This window comes from Hemitrygon akajei, chromosome 12 (genome assembly GCF_048418815.1).
Source record: "Hemitrygon akajei chromosome 12, sHemAka1.3, whole genome shotgun sequence".
NCBI lineage: Eukaryota > Metazoa > Chordata > Chondrichthyes > Myliobatiformes > Dasyatidae > Hemitrygon > Hemitrygon akajei.
Genome location: NC_133135.1, coordinates 40,651,126 through 40,666,887, shown reverse-complemented (window position 1 = coordinate 40,666,887; position 15,762 = coordinate 40,651,126). Strand labels below are relative to the sequence as shown.

The window sequence follows — 15,762 nt, the reverse complement described above, 5'->3', positions numbered from 1 at the left end:
GGAATAAAGACCTGTTGCAGTCTATCACCATGGGCATCCCAGTTTTAAATTCTAGGAGACATCTACCCTCCCTGCAGCTCTGCAAGTTCCTTTGTTCTTCTTTTCAGTTTTGGTAGAGGGACTCCGACTTGACTCTTGTGTCATGAGTTCCTGAGTATTTTCAGCATTTTATGATTTTTTTAGATTTCCGGCATCTGCAGATTTATTTATTTTTACCCCCTATTAATTAGCCTCCAGAAATCTCTGGGGTGGAGCATTCCAGAGATCCAGTGTCCTCTACAAGTGTATCTTCCCATGCACCTCCATTTTAAACAACTGTTCCGTAATCTTGTAACTATGTCCCTGTATTCAGGATTCTTCAGTTAGTGAATTCACTATCCTACCCCACTCTTTCATATGTTTCAGTACTGAGAATGGGGGGTAACCTTATGGAACTGTTTGAAATTAGGAAAGGTGTAGATAAGATGGGCAGTAACAGATCTCTCCAGGGTAGGGGAGTCCAAAATAGGGGACATAGACTGAGGGTGAGAGGGAAAAGATTTTAAAGGGGTTTGAGGGGCAACATTTTCATGCAGTGGATGGTGAGGCTATGGAATGAGCTGCCAGATGAAGTGGGTAGGCAGGTACATTAGTATCATTTAAGAAACAATTAGATAGCACATGGAGGGGCAGGGCTTAGAGGGATAATCAATGAACCAAGGAAATTGGATCTAGCTGGATGGGCACTATGGTTGGCCTTGACTTAGTGGGCTGAAGGGCCTGTATCCATGCTCTATTGGTCTAATAAAATCACTCCTCGTTTTCCAAACTCCGAAGTAGCAATTACAGATATATCTTTCGTGAAGTAGGGAGACAAGATTACATGATATCCAGGTGCATTCTATTCAGTATGCTTTGTAATTGAAGTAAATCATCTTTACTGTTCTGCTTCTTGTTATTATTGATACTAGCAATGTGCATTGAAATTAAGCCATACTTCTATGATATCATGGGAAAAGAAAAGATGAAAGTGGGTCAGCCTGTCTTTGCTATGTCAGGGGACAGAAGTGCTATTATTAAAGAGAAGGTGTTTGGGGAGCTAAAAGGTCTGGAGGTAGATAAAACTTTTGTACCAAATAGACTCCATCCCAGGGCTCTGAAAGTGGTAGCCATTGTGGAGATATGAATAATGGTCTTTCAAGAATCACTAGATTTTGGAATGATTCCAGAGGACAGAAAATTGCAAAAGTCACTCTACTCTTTAAGAAGGGAAGAAGGCAAAAGACAGCAATTTATAAGCCCGTTAGCCTGACTTAAGAGGTTGGCAAGGTGTTGGAGTCCACTTTTAACTCTGAGGTCTTGGGATAGTGGGAGTCACATGATAAAGTACTGTATGTCAAAGTCTGCATGGTTTCCTTAAAGGAAAATCTTGCCTTTTGGAATTCTTTGAAGAAATGACGGGTATGATAGACAAAGGAAAGTCAAAGTTCAAAGTATGCATACGGTATACAGTCTTGAGATTTCTCTTCATGCAGACGACCACAAAACAAAAAAACACAATAGAACATATTCAAAGAAAAAAACCACAAAAACCATCAAACACCCAAAGTGTGAAAGAAGAACAAATCATGCAAGCAATACAAAGTAAACAATACCCCACAAGTGAGTCTTCAGCGCTGTGCCATTGGCTGCACGCCATAGCTGCAGAGTTAGCTTGGCACATTAAATTGTACAAATATTTTTTTTAAAAGAGCTTTACAAAGGAACATGAACATGAACTGCAGAATCCCTGAAGCTAGTCCACAATTGTGGAGCACATTCAGAAGACCAATGGTTGCAGGCAACAGCCAGCAGTGTGGGACCCAACACTCCTGCATGTTCCACCCACCAGCAGTAGCAAGAGAGACCAGTCAGACACAGGCAGACGGCGCTGAATATCTGTTCATGTCCTTGATAACTTTATCTTGCTTAATGCTTTAATCCGTGTGGAGTAATGGAGCCAAGCACGGGTTTGTGTTCCGCCATTAGGAATCGACACAGAATCTCATCCACACCCAACAGGCTGCAGAAGCACCAGATCGTTCAGTCAGCCCAAAAATATATTCTTAAAAGGGAAATGACAGGCTGCAGTTAATCGCAGTTCAGAAGAAGAAGAGTATCCTGAAGTTTTGTAAGCTGTCTGCAAGATGTCGCTGTTGGTCACCAGTGCCATCTTGCTGTTTGCCAGTGGATGTTGTTTACTTGGATTTTCAGAAGCGCTTTGACAAGGATTTTTGACGGAAGGGGAACAAAGCACAGCTGTTAATTGCTGAAGGTACAGCCACTATTCTTCATTCCCCAGCTAGAAAGAGCATCTGATCACAGTGCCCATGTTCAATCCACATATAACCGTTGTGGATGTCCCCTCCTTCCTTGCCTGTTTCATCGAGGGTGCAGGAAACTGTGTGGGCATTAAGGATATGTTCGGGATCTAGACAAGCAAGTTCCAGATGAGGATTCGAATAGCTCCGACATCCACCCTCCTACAGTCTTTGCCATTGGAAGGAACTGCGGTGGAGCTAAGAGAAAACAGCGCCTATCAGCGACTCCTTTGCTTGCATCTTCGGAAACAGTTCTATTTCTATCTTTAATAACTTTATTTTTCTTTTGAAGACCCTGACCTGGAGTTTCATGCTGACTTCGATTCACTCTCGGGGTCTCACGATGAGCTGTTATTCGATATGCCAAGGACGCGGCCCAGATTAGCTTGCTTTTGGAGTTGCGGGATTTCGTGGCTTCGGAGGCAGGCAGACTCGTGGTCGGTGCTTCTGCAGGGAATCAGTAGGAGATGGAAGATCGGAAGCAGCAAATTCGCTGCTGGATGTGTGTCCAGAGACTCGAGCTCTTTGGGCACAGAGCTCGGAAAATGTGACACAACGGACTTGTAACATCTTAAATCAGTGAGTTGTTTGTTATGTCTCCCCTCTCGCTGTGAAACGGAGACACTGCTTTTTCCCTTATTAGGGAGGGGGGAGCGGGAGAGAGAGAGGGAGGGAGACACACACACATGTCGAATTACCGGGTGTACGAGTAGTCTTTGGGGTACTGCAGGTCTGTGTCTTTATTGATGCTTTGCTGCACGCTTCAATGCTCGGTGGGGGCATGATGCATTCTTTGTGGGTGGGGGAGGGGATCTTTGATTTGCTGCTGCTTACGCATGGGAAGGGGAGCTGGGGGGGCACTTTGGGTTCTAACATTTAACTGTCATTCGTTCTCTGGGGCACTCCTCTGTTTTTGTGGATGGTTGCGAAGAAAAAATATCTCAGGATGTATATTGTATACATTTCCCTGACATTAAATGTGCCTTTGAAATCTTTTGAATGCTGGTGAACCCAGGGTGTGTGGTAACTGGAAAAGGTCTCGCATGTCGTACCCAAAATGCATTGCAGTGATCTGCAAGGACTGCAAACGGGAAGGACACCAGACAAGGGACTGCCAGGAGAGCAAATGCTGCAACCTCTGTGGAGAGGACAAAGCCTGCCCGAGGTATCCCATGCACGGGCAACGAGAGGGGGAGCTGGCAATGGCAATGCTCAGGCAAACGCCAACGAGCCGACCATCAGCACAGAGGCCACGGCCAGACTGTGACCAAAGAGAGGCTGATCGCTTTGAGCTCCCAAAGCCGCCACTACCAGAAAACCCCTGACAAGATGAGAAGGAGACCATGGAGGAGGGGAGGGCAGAGGGGCAAAAAGAGGAGGGGCGGCCGGTGAAAGGAAGTCGCCACCCAAGCAACAATGGGCTGATGAAAATAAACGGAACAGGGGAAAAGGGCAGAGCAGCAACCTCTCCTTGTCAGATGATGAAGCCAGTGCAAGAAACTGGTGACACATGGGCAGAGGAAGCACCAAAAGGGAGAGGAAAAGGCAGGAGGGGAAAATATGGATGTACTGCTGACACCCCCCAGCTCCGGGAGACTGGGATCAGCATGGTGCCCAGTCAACACCGGCTCTGGGAAACTGGGAGTTGCGCAGCGGCCTTTCAGCCCCGGCTCTAGGAGAACGGGAGCAGCACAGGAGCCACCACCTCCCAGCTCCAGCAGTCTGGGAGCAGACCAGTGTCCTGTGCACCCCAGCTCAGAGGTGGAGGGTGTTGGTTGACCAGTGCAGGATGTTAGAGGAGAAGCAGCGACCAGCCTCCCCCCCGCCCCCCCCCCCCCAGTCTCACCACCAGCATCGCCACACCAGAGGGGGGATTATCGTCAGTACCTGACCCCACAAAATGTCCAGCAACTCACCAAGGCATGACGGCTCAGGCTGAGTGACCAGGATGAGAAATGTGCTTCAACAGCTAATCATGTATTTAAAACTGGCATCTTTGAATCTGCGCAGTGTAAAGAGAACAGTTCCATGTACCTTACAGTACCTGGCCAAGGTCCAGGCCATCGTGACTTTCTGACAGGAGTGAGGGTTGTCATGGTGGCCTATGGTCAGGTGTAATAATTGTCGTGCTTCTGGCCTGGGGATTTTGCTACGGGGAGGCAACTTCTCAATCACTCAAGTTAAAGAGGTGGTTGAGGGCGCCCCCTTGTGGCAGACATAATGCACTACAACAGACTGCTCCATCTAATTTATGTGTACATCTCACCTAGGCAGAGCGAGCAACTGGCTGTCCTTGAGCAGCTCCCACCACTGCTGCCAGCTGGTCGTTCTGGCGATAACTTCAACTGCATCATCGATGCGGCTGGAAGATCTGGCTGAACAGCACCTCCAGCTTCCTGATGGAAATGATTAAAATACCCAAGCAACAACACACACAAAATGCTGGTGGAACACAGCAGGCCAGGCAGCATCTATAGGGAGAAGCGCTGTCGACGTTTCGGGCCGAGACCCTTCATCAGGACCCGAAACGTCGACAGCGCTTCTCCCTATAGATGCTGCCTGGCCTGCCGTGTTCCACCAGCATTTTGTGTGTGTTGTTGCTTGAATTTCCAGCATCTGCAGATTTCCTCGTGTTTGCTCTTTAAAAATACCCAAGCCACAGCCACAACCCACCTGGTGACAGCTGGATGACTCGGCCTGCCCTCAGATCGATGTCCTCTTCATATCAGAGCCCATCATGGTCGGATCCACCGACATCACACCAACGTTCTTCTCTGACCACTGCCTCCTCCAAACCTCCTGTCACCCACGGGAGGACCAGAAGGCAGAGCGGGGGACATGAAAGCTGAACATATAGCTGCTGACCCTGGAGAACATTAAGAAACTAGAGAGGGAACACGCAGGCTGGAGAACCTTGAAACCCTTCTTTTATTCCCCCGTTCACTGGTAGGAAGCATCCAAGGAGAACATAAGATGATAAGACCATAAGACATTGGAGCAGTTTTAGGCCATTTGGCCCATTTAACCTGCTACATCATTTAATCATGACTGATCCATTTCCCTCTCAACCCCATAAGCTTTTACACCCTGACATCAAGAATCTATCATCATCCACCTTAAATACACCCAATAACCTAGCCTCCACAGCTGCCTGTGGCTATGAATTTCACAGATTCACCACTCTTTGGCCAAAGAAATTCCTTTTCATCTCCATTCTATATGGACATCCCCCTATTCTGAGATTTTGTGCCCTCTAGTCCTAGACTCCCCCTCCAAAGGAAACATCCTCTCCACATTCACTCTATCTCAGCCTTTCAACATTTTAATGAGATTCCCCCCTCATTCTTCTAAATTCCACCAAGTACAGGTGTACAGCCATCAAATGCTCCTTGGATGATAGGCCATTCAATCACGGAATCATTTTTGTGAACCTTCTTTGAACTTTCTGCAATGTCAGCACATCCTTTCTTAGATAACAGGCCTAAAACAGCTCACAATACTCCGTGAGACCTCACTAGGGCTTTATAAAGCCTCAACATTACATCCTTATTTTTGAAATTCTGGTCCTCCTGAACGAATGCTAAAATTGCATTTGCCTTCCTTACCACTGATTCAACTTGCAAGTTAACCTTTAAGGAATCATTGCACGAGGACTCCCAAGTCCCTTTGCACCTCGGATTTTCAAATTTAGAAAATAGTCTATGCTTTTATTCCTTCTACCCAAACGCATGACCATACATTTCCCTACACTGTATTCCATCTGTCACTCTTTGCCCATTCTCCTAATCTGTCTAAGTCCTTCTGCATCTACCTGTTTCCTCAACACTACCTGTCCCTCCACCAATCTTTGTATCATCTGCTATCTTAGCAACAAAGCCATCTATTTCATCATCTAAATCATTTATACACAGCATAAAAAGAAATGGTCCCAACACTGACCCCTGCAGAACACCACTAGTCACTGTCACTGGCAGCCAATCACAAAAGGATGCTTTTATTTCCATTCGCTGCTTTCTTCCAATCAGCCAATGCTCTAAACATACTAGTAACTTTTCTGTAAATCCATGCACTCTTAACTTGGTAAGCAGCCTCATGTGTGGCATCTTGTCAAAGGCCTTCTAAAAGTCCAAATATACAACATCCACTACATCCCCTTTATCTATCCTACTTGTAATCTCCTCAAAGAATTCCAACAGGTTCATTAGGCAAGATTTTCCCTGAAGGAAACCATGCTGACTTTGTCCTATCTTATCCTGTGTCACCAAGTACTCCATCAACTCATCATTAACAGTTGACTCTAACATCTTCCCAACCACTGAGGTCAGGCTAACTGGGCTATAATACCCTTTCTGCTGCCTTCCTCCTTTCTTAAAGAGTGGAGTGACATTTGCAATTTTCTAGTCCTCTGGCACCATGCCAGAGGCTAATGATTTTTGAAAGATCATTTTGAATGCTGCCACAATCTCGAACACAACCTCTTTCAGAACCCTAGGGTGCAGTTCATCACATATGTACTTTTAGGTCTTCCAGCCTTTTGGGCACCTTCTCTCTTGTAATGGTAACTGCACCCACTTCTCTTCCTTCACACACTACAACATCAGGCATACTGCTAGTGTCTTCCACAGTGAAGACTGACGCAAAATACTCACTTAGTTCATCAGCCATCTCCTTTTCCCCCATTATTATTTCTCTGGCCTCATTTTCTAGCCGTCCTATATCCACTCTCATCTCTTTTTTATTTTTTACATGATTGAAAAAGCTTTTACAATCCACTTCGATACTATTTGCTAGCTTGCTTTCATATTTTGTCTTCTCCCTTCTAATGATTCTTCCAGTTGCTCTCTGTAGGTTTTTAAAAATTCCCAATCCTCTATCTTCCCACTAATTTTTGCTTTGTAATATCTGTTCTCTTTTGTTTTTACATTATCTTTGACTTCCCTTGTCAGCCATGGTTATACTATTTTGCCATTTGAGTATTGCTCCACTCCTGGAATACATGTCCTGCAGCTTCCTCATTTTCCCCAGAAATTTATGCCATCGCTGCTCTGCTGACATCTCTGCTGGCAGCTCCTTCCAATTTACTTTAGCCAACTCCTCTCTCATACCACCATAATTTCCCTTACTCCACTGAAATACTGCTACATCAGACTTTACTTGCTCCCTATCAAATTTCAAGTTGAACTCAATCATATTGTGATCACTGGCTCCTAAGGGTTCTTTTACCTTAAGCTCCCTAATTGCCTCCGGTTCATTGCATAACACCCAATCCAGTATAGCTGATCCTATAGTAGGCTCAACAACAAACTGTTCTAAAAAGCCATCTCTTAGGCATTCAACAAACTTACTGTCTTGAGATCCATTTCCAACTTGATTTTCCCAATTGACCTGCATGTTAAAATTTCCCATAACTATCATTACGTTGCCCTTTTGACATACCTTTTCTATTTCCTGTTGTAATCTGTGGTCCACCTCCCAGCCACTGTTGGGAGGCCTGCATATAACTGCCACCAGGGTTCCTTTACCTTTGCAGTTTCTGAACTTAACCTACAAGGATTCAACATCTTCCGATCCTACATCACATCTTTCTACTGATTTGATGCCATTCTTTACCAGTAGAGCCATGCCTCCCCATCTTCCTACCTTCCTATCCCTCTGATACAATGTGTAACCTTGGAGATTCAGCCCCCAACTACAACCATCCTTCAGCCATCTCATAGATGCTTCAAATTCACCCCCTTGTGATCCAAAATCAGTACCGACCTGATTTTCCCAGTTTACATGCACATTGAAATCCTCCATGACTATTGTAACATTGCCTATTTGACATGCATTTTCTATCTCCCATTATAAATTTTAACTCATATCTTGGCTACTGTTCAGAGTCCTGTATATAATTCCCATCAGATCCTTTTTTACCCTTGCATTTCCTTATCTCTACCCACAATGGTTCTACATATTCCAATCCTATATCACTTCTTTCTTCAGATTTGATTTCATTTTTTTGTCAACGGAGCTGTGCCAACCCTTTTTGCTACCTGTCTGTCTTTTTAATACAATGTGTGTCCTTGGATGTTAAGTTCACAACTATAATCTTCTTTCAGCCACGACTTAGTGATGCCCACAACGCAATAGCTTCCAATCTCTAACTGCACTAGAGGATCGTTGTTATTTTGTGTACTGCATGCAAAGAAATAAAATACCTTCAGTCCTGTATTCATCATCCTTTTTGATTTTGTTCTCCTGTTACACTGCAACTCATCCCACTGACTGCATTTTTGTCCTGTCATCAGCTTGTCCTTCCTGACAGTTTCACTACATACTGCCTCTGCCAGTGCCTGTGAGTACCTCCTCTTTCAGTCCGGAAAAACACTGAAAGCCCGTGAACACTCTTTTCTAAGTCTCACTCATGGGCCAGTGATAGCCTCCTCCCTAGTTCCCAATTCAACTGAGTCGCTGGAAAAAAACCCAAGACGTTCTTCATCTGCCAAGTGTTTCAGAAAGCAAGAAGGATCAGAGGGAACTGTGTAAACTCCAGACAGAGTTGCAGTAACTTCTTCCCTGTAGTTCAAGAGGGTGGATGTGAGGGAGGAACTATGAGAGCTGAAAGGCTAGCAAACCCAGCACTTCACCACTGATTCCTTCAAGATCGTCTTCTGATCCAGGATGAGGTGTGCTCATGTTTCTTCTTCCAATAGGTTCATGGGGGGGGGGGGGGGGGGGGGAGGGCAGAGCTCCGTGATCCACAGACTTAAGGAAGTGGATGGCTTAGTAGCATCCTCATAGACAGACATATTGAAGATCTGTAGATTCTTATATGTCAGAAAGAAAGGCCACAGATACCACAGCCTCCCAGAACTTCCTGTAATCTATCATGCAGGTGTTAGATAGCTGCCATTAAAAAAAAAACCTTGCCCAGGCTTGTGCCCTGGAAACTTTCCAAGGCGCAAATCCATGGTCTATCGAGACTAACGGAGGCCTACAAAAAAGATAGCAGCAAGTGAGAGAGTCTGAACTATCCACTAACCCTGGAAGAGCTGACTAGCTCCATCCATTCCTTTGACTCAAATAAAACTCCCAGCAACAACGGCTTGCTGACCAAGTTGTACTCGGCTCTCTGGGACTGGATGGGCCCAGACTTGCTGGAAGGGTACAATGCTCTGCTTCAAGACTGCATGGGGAAGGGCACCATTATCCCCATCTACAGGCAGAAGGGGAAAAAGAGATGACCTCAAGAATCGGAGACTCAGTTTGCTCTTCAATGTGGACTATAAGATCCTGTTGAAGGCCATCGGCAACACGGTCAAGTCTGTTATGAGAATGGTGATCAACAGGGCCCAAACCTGTGCTGTACTGGGCTGGGAGATTTTTCACAGCTTTGTGCTGCTGAGGGACACCATTGCCTAGGTGCAGTACAAGGAGGTGGATGCCTGGCTGGTTAGTTTGGACTAGGAGAAAGCCTTTGACAGGGTATCACACATGTACATGATGGACATAAAATGGGATTTATTGAGGGAATAAAGAATTGGATCCAATTGCTTTACACAGACATCTGTAGTGCAGTCCATATCAAAGGGTGGGAAACAGACAGCTTCCCCATAAAGTCTGGAGTCAGGCAGGGTTGCCCACTCTCCCCTGATTTGTTTGTGTACTATACAGAACCCTTGCAGAAGCCATCGGGAAAGATGAGAGCATAAGAGGAGTGACGTTGTCAGGCAATAGGGGGACCTAATTGATAACTTCCCTGTACATGGATGATGTCACTACCTTCTACTCAGATCTGAGGCCTTTTCACAGATTGATCAGCATCTACGGCCAGTTTGAATTGGCATCGGGCCAGGATTAACCGCACGAAGAGTGAGGTCATACTCTTCAGCAACTGGCCCAACCAATCCAGTGTCCCCTGCACCATCATGGCCAATTACGTGAAGGTGCTGGGGATCTGGTTTGGAGGGGCTGAGGCATACAACAAGAACTGGCTGGAGCGACCTGAGAAGGTAAAGCAGAAATTGGGACTGTGGGGAGGGCGCTCCTATCGATAACTGGGAAGAACCTGGTCATTGGCTGTGAGGTTCTCTCAGGGCTGCAGGACTTGGTGCAGTGGTGGCCCACTCACTCCTCCACCTTGGGAATCAGCTGGTGTTGTGAAGGTTGAGTTTGGCCCCATTGCTGTGTAATGTCCCAGGCAGCTGGATGGTGCCCACTATCTGTCCTTTGTGGAAAAGTTCTTCTGGACGATCACCTAAGTCCATCAGGCAGTGGTCAGCACAGAACGTCCTGCAGACACTGCAGGAGGACGTGATGGACACAGTGGGGTGGTTCTCTGAGCTGACTGTCCAGACCATCTTGCAGAATGCCTCATCACCAGGCCCCACCAACAGACACCAAGACCTTGCCTGGCTGGTGATGAGAGGGGCCCTCCCAGTTAGATCCTTCCTGCATGCCTGAAGCATCACTCCCACAACACACTACCAGCAGGATGACTATATTGGGGAAGAAACAATGGCTCACCTCTTTGTGAACTGTGGGTTCGTAAAGAGGGTCTGGAGAGAACAGAAAGACCTGTTCGCGTGTATCCTGTGCAGTAGTGTGATGTAGGACTCTCTGATCTCCAGGCTGTTCCCAGGGACGCACAGAGAGACAAACATCAGGTGCTGCTGGTGGATCATCAGCTTGGTATAAGACACTCTATGGTCTGCCAACACATTGAAATGTCTGTGAGCGAACGCTGCCAACTGGTACATTTCAGGCTGTAGGAGTACGTGCTGAGGGATGCACTGGAGCTTAGTGCAGCCACTGAAAGGGCTTGGAAGGAAAGGACCACGGAGTAGGGATCTTCCCCATTGCAGAGGGAGCAACGAGGTGGGCGGCGGGGGTGAAGCCCCTCGATTATTGTAGCAGTTAGTGTACCACCCCAGACTGCCACATGAGAGGCAACAGTGCTATATATAATGTGTATAAATGTAATAGAACAGCAGGGAAAGCATTGGCTATGTATGTAAAGAATGAAAAGGCACTGAATGGTTTATTCTTTTCAATTTTTTTATTGTTAAAATGTATTTGATGGCTCTGAACCTATTCTCGCTGGAGTTTAGAAAAAATGAGTGGAAATCTCATTGAATATTGAAAGGCTCAGATGGAGAGGATGTTTCCTTTTGTAGGGGACTCTAGGACCAGGGCATAGCCTCAGAATACAAGAACAGAGATGAAAAGGAATTTCGTTAGCCAGTATCTATGAAATTTATTGCCACGGAAGCCAATTCATTGGGTATGCTTAAAGTGGAGGTTCTTGATGAGTAAGGGTGTCAAAGGTTATAGGGGGAGAGGATAATAAATCAGCCATGATGGAATGGCAAAGCAGACTCAATGGGCTGAATGGTCTAATTCTGCTCCTATGTCTTATGGTCCTATTGATCAGCAGACTGAAAATGTTATAAAAATATTTTTAATACCAAATTATTGTTTCCTATTTCTGGTTATATCACTATGTTGTTATTCATTACTACAGATGTGAAGAGTACATGAAAAAGGTAGATTGTTTTTACCATTGCTCACCCCTTGCCTTCAACTGGATCAATCCCAATAACTCGTATTCAATTCTTCATGTCCCAATCTGTGAGAGCTTTTGTGATGACTGGTAAGTTTATTTTTCTGTTTAAACACAATTTTGCCTTGGAGGAATTCTAATTTTAATCAAATATTGTCTTTTTCTCTCTGTTCAGACTTAAAATAAGGTTTAAATCATTTATCAGTATATATTTCACCAACATATACTCACTACTACTTACCACCTGCTACGTCGCTGGCCTTTAGCGCATCAATGAAGGTCCTTCCTCTCTGGCGGTGTCTTGGCAGGGCTTTGACCTGAAACATCTTTTCCTAGATGCTGCCTGGCCTGTTGAGTTCCTCGAGCACTCTGTGCGTGTTGCTGAAACCTCATATTATGTGGTTTGATCAAAATGAGTGAGGGAGTCTGTGAGCAATACAGTTTTTAAAATGTTTCATCTGGTATCTATCTCTTGTGATGTTTGAATTGAGTGATGTTCACAGTTTTGAAGGCGATATCAAACACATGGCTACAGTACATAATGCAAGCACAAATCTCTCTGTGCTGACAACCAATAACGCACCTCAAATCCAATCTCAGAAAGCCACCAATTCATCACCTGGCTCAGCCACTATATGAATCAAGTTGGGGTTTGCCAATTAATAAATTTTCCTGATATCCAGGTACTAATCTGGAATTATCATGAAATAAAGCAGTATGAATGTCATAGAGCACTGCAGCACTGAAACAGGCCTTCAGCCTAAGTAGTCCATGCCGAACCCTTAATCTGCCGAGTCCCATCATACTGCATCCAAACCAGAGCCCTCCCATCCATGTACCTCTCCAATTTTCTCTTAAACGTTGAAGTCAAACCTGCATTCACTCTTTCAATGGCAGCTCATTCCACACTGTCACAACCCTGTGAATGAATAAGTTCTTCCTCACATACCCTTTAAACATTTCTTCTTTCACCCTTAACCCATGACCTCTAGTTCTAGTCTTACCCAATCTCAGTGGGAAAAGCCTGCTTATATTTACCCTATCTATACCCCTCATAATTTTGTATACCTCTATCAAATCTTCTCTCAATCTTCTAAATTCTAGAGAATCTAGTCCTAACCTATTCCTTTCCCTATAACTCAGGTCCTCAAGTCCCAGCAACATCCTTGTAAATTTTCTCTGTACTCTTCCAATCTTATTTACATCTTTTCTTTTAGTAAGTGACCAAAACTGGACACAGTACTCCAAATTAGGCCTCACCATCTTCTCATACAATTTCAACATAACATCCTAACTCTTGTACTCAATACTTTTACTTATGAAGGTCAATGTGCCAAAAGCTTTCTTATGACCCAATCTACCTGTGAAGAACTATGGAACTGTATTCCCAGATCCCTCTGCTCTACCTCACTCCTCAGTGCCCTCCTGCTCACCGTGTAAGACCTACTGGTTGGTCCTCCCAGAGCGCAGCGCCTCATACAAGTCTGCATTTAACTTCATCTGCCATTTTTCAGCCCATTTCACCAGCTGGTCCAGATCCTGCTGCAAGCTTACATTGTCTTCCTCACTGTCCACTACATCCCCAGTCTTGGTGTCATCTACAGATTTGCTGATCCAGTAAACCACATCATCATCCAGATCACTGATATAGACGACAAACAATGGACCCAACACTGATCCTTGCGGCACACCACCAGTCCAGGCCTGCAGTCAGAGAGGCAACCATCTACAATCACACTCTGGCTTCTTCCGCAAAGTCAATGTCTAATCCAATTTACTACCTCATCTTGAATGTTGAGCAACTGAACCTTCTTGACCTACCTCCCATGTGGGACCTTGTCAAAGCCCTTGCTATAATCCATATAGACAACATCCATTGCCTTGCCTTCATTGACTTTCCAGACCTGGCTTAGATGTAGCACCTTTCCTGAGATCAGGGCAAACCAAAATGCTTCACAACCAATGAAGTGGCAATTAAACATATATAGCTGATGCTATAGTTTTCGAAAGGCAGCTGTGAATATATTTTAAGGCAAGTCCAAATAACAGCAAGATCATTACCTAAGGGATGCTGATTGAGAAATACCTTTGGGCAAAAAATATGGCAATTAATCCCTGCCTGAAAGACCAGATATCATTCAAAAGAGAGAACATTTGCCAGCGTCCTGCACCCTCAGTATTAAACTACAGTGTGTGCTGTTTTTTTGTGTTCAAGTCTTGACAGTGAGACTTCTGTCCCAGTCATGGCTATTCCTGCGAGACAACTAAAGCTTCTGTTTCATTGCTTGGCAGTTCTTTCAGTGTCACACGTTCTCAACTGCAGAAGCAGCCTCAAAAGACCTCCCCCTCTATCTCCATCATCAACACACCTTTACAATCATATGTTTCCTTTCAATCTCATAATTTAGCCAGCATCATTTTCAAGAGTGCCACAAAAAAATCCCAAGGTCCCAAGGATAAATTAGAGCAGATGTCATAGTAATATTGCACAGAAGGCAGGTTCTTTGTCCCAACATGCCCATGCCAGTCATCAAGTTTTCTCTGCTAATCCCATTTTCCAGCATCAACTCATGGGCATCAATGCCATGGTGTTTCAAGTGCTCACCTGAATACTTGCAAAAATGCTGCTCCAGGGAGGAGGTTCTTGTGGGTAACGAATATTCTCTATTGGTTGATAACACACCAATAGGATGAAAGTCAGCTGATCAATGGCAGTGGTTATTAAGAGAGAAAGTCATCCATTTCAGAACATCCCAAAGCACTTAACAATTAACGTTTTATTTATGAACTGTGGTTACCATTGTTATGCAGGCTTGCACAATAAGCCCCCAGAACAAAGGAATAATAACTAAATGGCATGCTTTTGAAATCTTGATGCATGTTTACATATTAGCAGGATAAATCATGGGGCCTTGTACCTCCACTTGATAAAGCAGGTGGGACCCACTTCCACATCTAATCTAGAAAAGTGCACTGGGGTATCAAAGTTAATTTTTGTTCTTACCTTAGGGTAGCATCCGACAGACAAAAACACTTCCATCTGCTCATGCTGCAATGATCAAATATTTGTATTTCAACAGGTATACAGCTTGTAGGGATGATAGGACCTGTGTGAGAAACTGGCTCTCTGATTGGGAATGGAACGATCAAGGAAATAACTGCAGAAGTGAATGTGCTCCCTACCATGAGGTAAGAATAGTAGCATTACATAAATATTACCATATGTAGTTTTAGCAGATAAATACATATATATATTTCAAAGGGGTAGAACTTGAATTGATAAATTTTATTCATTGTTAGGCAATACTCTTAGTTTGAAGTTTTAAAAATTGTTCACACTGAAAATATGAAATAAAAAGCTAAAATGCTGGAAACTCAAGATTAGGCAGCAGCTATGGACAGAGAAAGAGTCTTAACATTTCAGGTCAAGAATCATTCATCACAACCTTCCGTAACTCTTTCCAACTAAAAGTTTGCAGATTCTGGGTCAAGTGAAATACTGAAGATTGTGCTATTATTTTTAAATAATGGTGTCAGGGCATAAGGACCAAAGGTACATAAATGGAGTTAATGTGCAGAGCTGTCACATTATTCTATTTGTTGCAGAAAACCACACAATTTTTATTTCCTTTCATCTATAGTTCAAAAATTAGGGAGAGATTTACTTTTTTCTGTTCAGTAAGGGAACCTTCAAGAGGAAAGGTTAAAAAATGATGTCCCAGAGGTAATTTCCTACCTGATTTCTAAAACAGTTAGAGAAGACCTCTCCTCCACGAGCAAGATGCTGCTCTTCAGACACTTGTCTTTGGCCATTCAATTAGATCATGGTGATCTACACCTCAATTGAATATCCCTCCCATTGCAGCATATCATTTCATG

At 44.4% G+C, this 15,762-nt stretch overlaps 1 protein-coding gene across 1 annotated transcript in view; it reads left to right on the top strand.

Annotated features, from left to right (window-relative positions):
- LOC140736624 (riboflavin-binding protein-like) overlaps positions 1 to 15,762 on the top strand; it is a gene marked incomplete at its 5' end in the record, with an annotated part of 45,042 nt that overhangs the window by 12,209 nt on the left and 17,071 nt on the right. Inside the window, 2 exons of the mRNA XM_073062444.1 lie at positions 11,845 to 11,973; positions 14,964 to 15,072. Coding sequence (XP_072918545.1) covers positions 11,845 to 11,973; positions 14,964 to 15,072 — 238 coding nt within the window. The remainder of the gene's footprint in view (positions 1 to 11,844; positions 11,974 to 14,963; positions 15,073 to 15,762) is intronic.